The 7,370-nt window shown below is 68.9% G+C and overlaps 3 protein-coding genes across 4 annotated transcripts in view; all 3 read right to left on the bottom strand.

Annotated features, from left to right (window-relative positions):
* DHX38 (DEAH-box helicase 38) overlaps nucleotides 1-250 on the bottom strand; it is a 21,700-nt gene extending 21,450 nt beyond the window's left edge. The window contains exon 1 of the mRNA XM_019505238.1: nucleotides 198-250. Within this exon, the coding sequence (XP_019360783.1) occupies nucleotides 198-250 (53 nt within the window). The remainder of the gene's footprint in view (nucleotides 1-197) is intronic.
* A 413-nt stretch (nucleotides 251-663) lies between these two features.
* On the bottom strand, nucleotides 664-2,624 carry LOC109289341 (haptoglobin-like). Of its 2 annotated transcripts, XM_019505335.1 has the most exons (5): nucleotides 2,524-2,624; nucleotides 2,155-2,228; nucleotides 1,923-2,054; nucleotides 1,743-1,817; nucleotides 664-1,498 (listed from the first exon to the last, which is right to left on the bottom strand). In XM_019505335.1, exons 1-5 carry the CDS (start codon nucleotides 2,526-2,528, stop codon nucleotides 696-698), a joined length of 1,089 nt encoding a protein of 362 aa, XP_019360880.1. In that variant the 5' UTR covers nucleotides 2,529-2,624; the 3' UTR covers nucleotides 664-695. The 2 variants fall into 2 exon arrangements, with proteins under 2 accessions (XP_019360880.1, XP_019360881.1); XM_019505336.1 differs by lacking the exons at nucleotides 1,743-1,817; nucleotides 1,923-2,054.
* Nucleotides 2,625-4,232: 1,608 nt separating this feature from the next.
* DHODH (dihydroorotate dehydrogenase (quinone)) lies at nucleotides 4,233-7,342 on the bottom strand (the record flags this gene model as incomplete). Its single annotated transcript, XM_019505338.1, has 7 exons — nucleotides 4,233-4,817; nucleotides 5,134-5,293; nucleotides 5,366-5,519; nucleotides 5,829-5,942; nucleotides 6,340-6,527; nucleotides 6,891-6,973; nucleotides 7,098-7,342. Coding segments are annotated over 7 exons (999 nt in total), but the record flags the coding sequence as incomplete, so codon positions are not given.
* Between the last annotated feature and the right edge of the window lie 28 nt (nucleotides 7,343-7,370).

The raw sequence follows: 7,370 nt of genomic DNA, 5'->3' as shown, positions 1-7,370 counted from the left end.
CGCCATCGCCTCAGCGCCCGGCGCCGCCATACCCGCCCCACAGTGCAGCGCGGCAGCGGCGCTCTGCCCGCCCCGCATCATAGAGACGCAGCCACTCTGTCCGCCGGCACCACAGAACGCGGGGCGGGGCTAGAGAGGACTGCGGCCCAGCCTGCCAAGGCCATAGAGACGCAGCCGGCGAGGTGGATCCGCAACACCATCGAGTCCGAGGGAGAGTAGAGAGGTCCGCACCAGAGTCCGCCAGGGCCATAGAGACGGAAACGGCCACCCAGCCCGACACCATAGAGGTCGCGGGGCGGCTAGGGAGGACCCCAGCGCGGTCCGCCCCCTGGGGTGCCTGGTAGTGCGCATGCGCAGGCAGCTCGGCACCTTCACCTCTTCACTCCCGGCCGGCAGGGGGCGTCGCGTGGGGCCGCAGCGCTCCGGGGGCGGGACTATGTGGGGGGCGGGGGCAGCGTGGGGGCGTAGCCAAGTGGGGGGTGCAGCGTAGGGGCAGCCCCGTGGGGGTCGGTGGGTGCGAGGGCCGGGCGGGGCTGGTGGCGGGAGGAAGGCTCCTGCGCCCCTGACCCTCAACCCGCCCATTCCTGGGCAACGCGCCTGACGCAGCACCGGGCTGCTTGATCCCCCGGCCCGGCCCGGCCGCGCCACGCAGAGACCACGCGGGGCTGGCAGAGCACGAGGTTTATTGGTCGAGGTCAGGTTTCAGCCATGGTCTGGCGGATCCAGGCCAGGGCGTGCTGCACGCTGGTGTAGACGCTGAACTTGGCGGCGGAGCAGGTGCGGTCGTAGGTGAGGATGCCGGCCGCGTACCACGTGTCGTCGTCGGGGTCGTGCACGGCGAAGGCGCCGCCCGCGTCCCCGTGGCAGGTGTCCCCACGCAGCTCGCTCATGCCCACACAGAAGGTGCCGGGGCCCAGGTCAGGCGCCACGCCGAGGGGGCTGCCGCCCGCGTAGTACTCGGCGCAGAGGCTGGTGTCGGCCACGGGCAGCATCATGTAGCGCAGCCGCTCAGCAAAGGCCAGGGTGGCGCCCCTGCCCCAGCCGGCCACGTAGCCCACACGCCCCACCTCCAGGAAGTCCTTGTGCGCCAGGCAGATGGGCAGCACCTCAGGCCTCAGCAGCACTGGCTGCTGCAGCTTGAGCAGTGCCAGGTCGGTGACGGAGGTGGGGGTGGAGCCGCAGGTGGAGTTGCAGTTGGTGGAGTTGAAGCTGGGGTGCAGGACCACATGCTCCACGGTGCCCGCGGGCAGTTGTCCCTTGGAGCCCAGAAAGAGCTGCAGAGTGGGGGCGACGTCCTCAGGGCTGACGCATGCTTTTTGTCCCAGGTAGACGTTCCTGGCTGTGGTCAGCACCCACCGGTCACTGATGAGCGTGGCCCCCGCCACGAGGTTGCGTGGCAACACCAGCCGGCCCTGCCATGGGAACAGGCCCTTGCCGGACAGATGGCCACCGATGATGCGCTGCAACTGCCGCGGCGGGTTCTTGGGTTTCCCACACACTGCAAGGCAAGCACTGGCGTCAGCTGCAGCTGGCACATGGCCCCTACGGGCCTCACAGCCCCCCAGGCTGCCTCCTTCCTGCACTGCCCGGTCCCAGCAGGGGACACTGGGGACAGGCAACAGCCCCTCCAGGAGTGGATCCGCTCCGCTGCACCCCGTGGTGACGGCAACGGCGAGGCGGGCCCAGTTTCACGTCGAGGGCGCGGCCCCACAGATGTTGGGCACCCCTTGCCCCGGGCTCACCTGGCTCACAGACAGGCGGCTCAGCCCCAGCGTCGTGGTTCACCCACAGGCCCGTCTCATTACACTGGTACGAGCCTGGCAGGAAGAGGCGCAGTCAGCACCAGCTGCCCCAGGCACAGAGGAGGCCCTGCGCCCCCTGCCCATCGTCTGGCCTGGGGCAGGCCTGGCCGCAGTGCTCACCATTGCCAGGGCCGCGCAGGCGGTAGTAGGGTTTGCAGTGGTAGTGGACAGTGTGCTCCCCCTGCTCATTCTCCATGGACCTGTTCTCCACGTGCCCATGCTCAATCTTTGCAGGCTCTGGGCAGCGCTGGCCTGTGGGGCAGACAAGTCCTCAGCACGCTGCCATCCTACCCGGCCCAGCCTCTTCCCCAGCATATCCCAGACCCCATCCCCCCAAGGCACCTGCCCTTACCATTGGTGCCTGGGCCCTCGCTGGCTGTGGTGAGCACCCCCCACACCAAAGTGGTGATCAGCAGCATCGGGGCCCTGCAGGAAGAGCCGTGTGAGCAGAGCAGCCCAGGCCCTTGGCGTCAGGCTGAGAATCCTCCCGTCCCCTGGGTCCCGTGAGCTTGGGGCTTGCTCAGCCCACTGGAACCTGCTGGGACACAGAGCTGCAGGCTTCCCCACAGCAGTGCCACAGCTGGGGTGCAGTTGTTCCAGGAAGTTGCTTACTGCCTGAAGCCTGTGTCCTAGCCCCCCTCAGTGCCTACCACACCCTCCCCCCTGGCCCCAGCAGCTGAAGACCCTATCCCCTGGGCCCCAGAGCAGCTGCAGCACTCACCCCATCGCCGTGGCTTGCTGTTCTTCTGGCTGCTGCGGCTGCCTGTGCAGGGGGGCTCCCTCCACGCTGCCTTTATCCCCCAGTGCAGCCTTGGCAGCAGTGGGCCACAAACAAACATGTGGCCAGCTGCCCAGGTGCTTCCAGCACCCCGGCACTGCCCAGAATTGATGCATGGGGCAAGGGGGACAGCGGGGGAGGTGCATGTTGGGAAACTGCTCTGCATCCAGCTGGCAGTATGCCCAGGCCAGGCCCCTTGCCACCGCGCCTGGCTGCACAGCAGGGCCCAGGCAGCAGCAGCCAGCGAGGGGCACTGGCCGCAGACCCCTGGTCCAGGAAGGCTGCAGTAGCTCAGCCCTGCGCCCAGCTGGGAGGGTCCAGAGGTGAGCCCACCCTCAACGCCTCTGGATTGGTTTCCTGATGCTAGACCCACGGGGGTCACACCGGGGCCCTGGGAGAGGCCGTCTGCCTACCAGGGGCAGGGGCACCCACAGCCCAGCCTGCCCCACTGCCAGCCCAGGATCCCAGGCCGGGTGGGGGGGCTGCAATAGGCATGTTCTTCTCCCCCTGCACCCAGCTCAGCTGGCCTTGGGCTGCTGTTTGCTCAGATCAGGACATGCTGTTCTCGTTTTGGGAACTGGCAAAAGAGTGATTTTTGGCTGGGGCCGGGGCAGGGGTGGGTGCTTTTCTCTTTGTCTGCTCTGGGACCTGTAGTGCAAGGATGTTCCCGTCCCTTCCCCTGCTGGGTGCCAAATGGGCCGGAGCAGCTGGTGCTGTTTGCTGTAGCCGCAGGGCTCACCTGGCCGGGGCTGCCAGGAAGCCAGGTGTGGTGCTCTGTGCCAGGGCCCACCCCTCCGCCTCTGCCCTGCGGCCCAATAGGGCTGGGGGCTCAGTGCAGCTCCCCTGGCCCTATGCTGCACAGGCCTTGTGTGGGGGGTCCCATGGCTCCAGTGATCACCAGGCAGCAAACAGGACAGAGGATCCAGGGCTGCATGCAGCAAGGAAGGGATGTGAAGCAGGCCTGAGAAGCCCTGGGGCAGTGCCAACAGGGTCCAGGCCAGCTGGGACAGGCTGGAAGGGGCAGCAGAGGCCATAGGGCAGCAACCACAGCTCAAACCAGGCTAGAGGTGGTCGTGCCCAGGGGACGGGGACCTGGGCGAGGTAGCGCAGGGAAAGGGCAGCTCCTTTGGCCCCAGCAAGCTCCTGGGCAAGGCCATGACAGAGCCTGCAGCTGGGTGGGAGCCTGCTGGGGCTGGGGGGGCAGGGAGGTCTCACCCCCCCCCAAGGGCAGCACGACAGCAGCTGAGCGTGGGCTGTGTCCCAGCCCCCTTCGCTCAACTGCCCCATGCTGACCACAGGTGGGGCAGCACCCGGGGCAGACCCGGCCTGTCCATGTTCAGCTGAGCCCCCCAGGCCGGCACAGGCAGAGCTCCCACCAGGCCTCTCACACAGGGAACCAGCTCCAGGTCAGTGCTGACCTGCAGCCCGCGGGCCCGGGATTGAGGGCACAGGCCTGCCCACCTCTGCCACCCGCCATGCAGCAGAAGCAGGGAAGTGGGAGAGCCCCTCAGATGCCATGCCAGGGCCCCATCCTTCCTGCTCAGGGACCTCCTTGCCAGGTCCATGCAGGCCCCCTCCTCCCCACTGCTGAGACATGAGCACAGGTCCCAGGGCGGGCACGGAGCAGCAGCAAAGGAAGGATGAGGCCCGGGGAGTGAGCAAGCACCAAGTTTAATGGCAGGAGGCAAAGACCGAATGTCAGCCCATGCAGCCCCTGAGCTGAGGAGATGATATCAGCCCCACACGGGGTCAGGCACAAGAGACCCCAGCCCAGGGAAAGACACAGCTGAGCACCGGGGACAGTGCTAGAGGTAGCAGCTCAGGGCAGGGCGTGGCAGCCGAGGGGGCCACAGCAGCCCAGGCAATTCCTCCTACCACTAAGGGCCGGAGGTTGGGCACTGCCACCCTCTCCCATGGCCCCAGCATGGGGCTCCACGCCAGCCCCAGGGGCTGCACAAGCATGGGCGATGCTCAGATCAGCTGCCCCAAAGCCCCTACACCAGGCCTCCCGCAGGCAACCCAGGCACGGGGCGTGAGTTCCTGCAGCACCCTGCACCCGCCTGGGGGGCCTCGGGCTGGAGTCCAGGTCACTTCACACTCAAGGCAGTGCTGGCAGCTGGTCTTCAGGGCCCGCAGCTCCTCTGAGCCAGGCCCAAGTGTCCAGGCCCAGGCCCTGCGCCCCTCAGGGCCGATGATCCGCCCCAACAGCCTCCATGACGCTGGCAAAGCCCTGCTTCCTGCAGCCAGATGAGGGTACCGTGATCCCCTGGCCCAAGCTCAGAGCCAGCCGCCAGCCTCGCGCCTGCCTGACCCTGAACTCATGGCTGCTCACCCAGCACCACAACTGTGAGGACCAGACCCAGACGGGGCCAAGGCACCCGCAGCAGCACCGCCAGCGAGAGGCCTCCCAACCCCTTGGGCATGGCCTGGGCAGCTCCCCCCAGCCTCCAGCTGCCCCATCCACAGACGGGCCGAGGCAGGCGGCAGGGCCCCGGCCCCCGCTGCAAGTATGGTCGTGCGGGGCGGCCCCGGCCAGCAGGGCCCTGTGCTCACCGCAGCAGCGCAGCCAGCTCCCGCTTCACGGTGCCCACCACGGGGGGCCCGCGGTAGGTGAGCGCCGTGTACAGCTGCACCAGCGACGCCCCAGCTCGGATCTTGTCCAGCGCATCCTGCCCGCTGCTCACACCGCCCACGCCGATGATGGGCACGCAGCCTGCAAGCAGGGGAGGGGGTCAGCGCCAGGCAGAGGCAGGAGTCAGCCCCCGGGCCCTGCACCACCCAGTACCTTGGGTAAGGCAGTACATCTCGCGCACGGTCTCCGTGGAGAGGTCCCGCAAGGGCTGCCCGCTCAGCCCCCCTGGCTCTGCGCGTGCCGCGCCACGCAGGCTGCTGGGGCGGCTCACGGTGGTGTTGGTGATGATCAGCCCATCAACCCCCAGCTGGGAGAGAGACAGAGCATAAAGGGGTCTCCCCACAGCCCCTTGCCCACGACTCGAGCCCCTGCCCTGTGCAGGGGCAGGCAGAGCTGCCTGGCTGGGGGCTGCCAGATCCAAGCACGGTTAGCGCCAAGGGGCAGGACCTCTGCCTCTGGCTGGGGGCCATGCCTGGGCCCTGACATAGCAAGGATTAAACCCGGACCAGCCCAACACAGCCCCACTGGACCTGCCAAGGGGGCTCTGCTGCAGCCCCAGTGGCAGGTGCCTTCCTTGGCCCCAGGGCCCCATGCTGCCCCCTCTGCGCTGCCTCACTTCGCTCACGACACCGGCGATGTCCTGCTTGTCTTGCGCGCTGAGGTCGGGCGCAATCTTCACCAGCACGGCCGGCTTCGGCACGCAGGGCAGCGCATCCCGCTCCTCCAGCACCTGCAGAAGCTGGGCCGTGAGCACCAGGTAGCGCTGGCCTGGCTCAGGCCAAGCTCACCCCCACGCAGCCCCGGCCACTGCCCAGGGGAGAACAGGGCGTGTCTGAGCAGGGAGAAGACGGCCCGGTGAGCCAGAGCGCCCAGCAGCGGCACAGCACGCACAGCCCGCAGCAGGGTGCAGAGTGGAGCAAAGAGGACCAGCATGACCAGCCCCTGGTACAAAACCAACTGCACTCGCCAAGCGCTGGACCCTGTGTTCGGGCACATCCCAGCCCCTGCCACACACCCATTTGGAGATGGCGGCACCCATCTCGTCCCCTTGGAAAAGGGCCTGACTTCACGGACCCAGCACAGGTGGCCCGTGCACACGAGGCCCCGGGAGCCGGGCGGTCACTCACCTTGCCCAGGAGGCAGCGCAGCTCCGCTCTGCCCTGCAGGTCCCGCAGCCCCGGGGTGTTGGGGCTGGACACGTTCACCACCAGGTAGTCAGCCAGCGGGCCCAGCACCCGCACCCCAGCCACGTAGTCGGCCACAGCATCCACCGAGCTCTTGTTCTTGCCCAGGTTGATCCCGAGGGGCTGTCCCGCTGCAGCACACGGGCACCGGTCGGCCACCAGCCGCCAGGTCCCTGCCCCAGGCCACAAGACACAGCGCCCACCCCAAGACAGGCGAGGTCCAACGCAGAGGCGCGAACGCTGCCAGCTGCTGGGGCCCAGAGCCAGCACCGGGCTCACGGAGCAGAGCCAGACCAGCGCTGGGCCGTGGCAGGGAGCCCCCCAGGCCTCAGCCACTGCTGCGCGGCGCCGGAGCTGCCCAGACCCGAGCGGCAGCGGGAAGGACCCCCAAGCCACAGGCCCCGGCTCAGGGCTGCAGCCTTGCGTGTCCCCCAAGCAGCGCAGCCCTGCTGCCCCCGTTACCCAGCTGAGCGCCTGGCCCGCGGCGCCCCCACCTGCAGTCAGCCGCAGCTGCGCGTCCTGCCGGGCTCGAAGGCGGCGCTCCACGGCAGCGTGCCCGTGGCTGTTGAACCCGTACCTGCGATGGGCAAGGAAGGGGGCCTCAGCTGGGGCAGGCCTGGGCCTCCAGCACCCGGCCTGCGCGGGCTGCCCAGCACCACGGAGCTGGGCACGGGACGGCACCGCCAGGCCACGAAGCCCACCTGTTGATGACGGCCTGGTCCTCGGGCAAGCGGAAGACGCGGGGCCGGGGGTTGCCGTCCTGGGGCTGGGGCGTGACGCTGCCGACCTCCACGAAGCCGAAGCCCAGGCGGTAGAGCCCGTCCACCGCCTCCCCGTGCTTGTCAAAGCCGGCGGCCAGCCCCACCGGGTTGCGGAACCGCCGGCCCAGCACCTGCACCTCCTGCGGGAGCGCGGCCGTGAGCGCCGCGGGGCACGGCGCCCGCCCGCCCGCCCAGACCCGCGGACCCCCGCAC

This window comes from Gavialis gangeticus, unplaced genomic scaffold (assembly GCF_001723915.1).
Source record: "Gavialis gangeticus isolate Ggan-Ray unplaced genomic scaffold, GavGan_comp1, whole genome shotgun sequence".
NCBI lineage: Eukaryota > Metazoa > Chordata > Crocodylia > Gavialidae > Gavialis > Gavialis gangeticus.
Note: the sequence above shows the minus strand (reverse complement) of the source record. Positions and strands in the feature narration are given on the sequence as shown.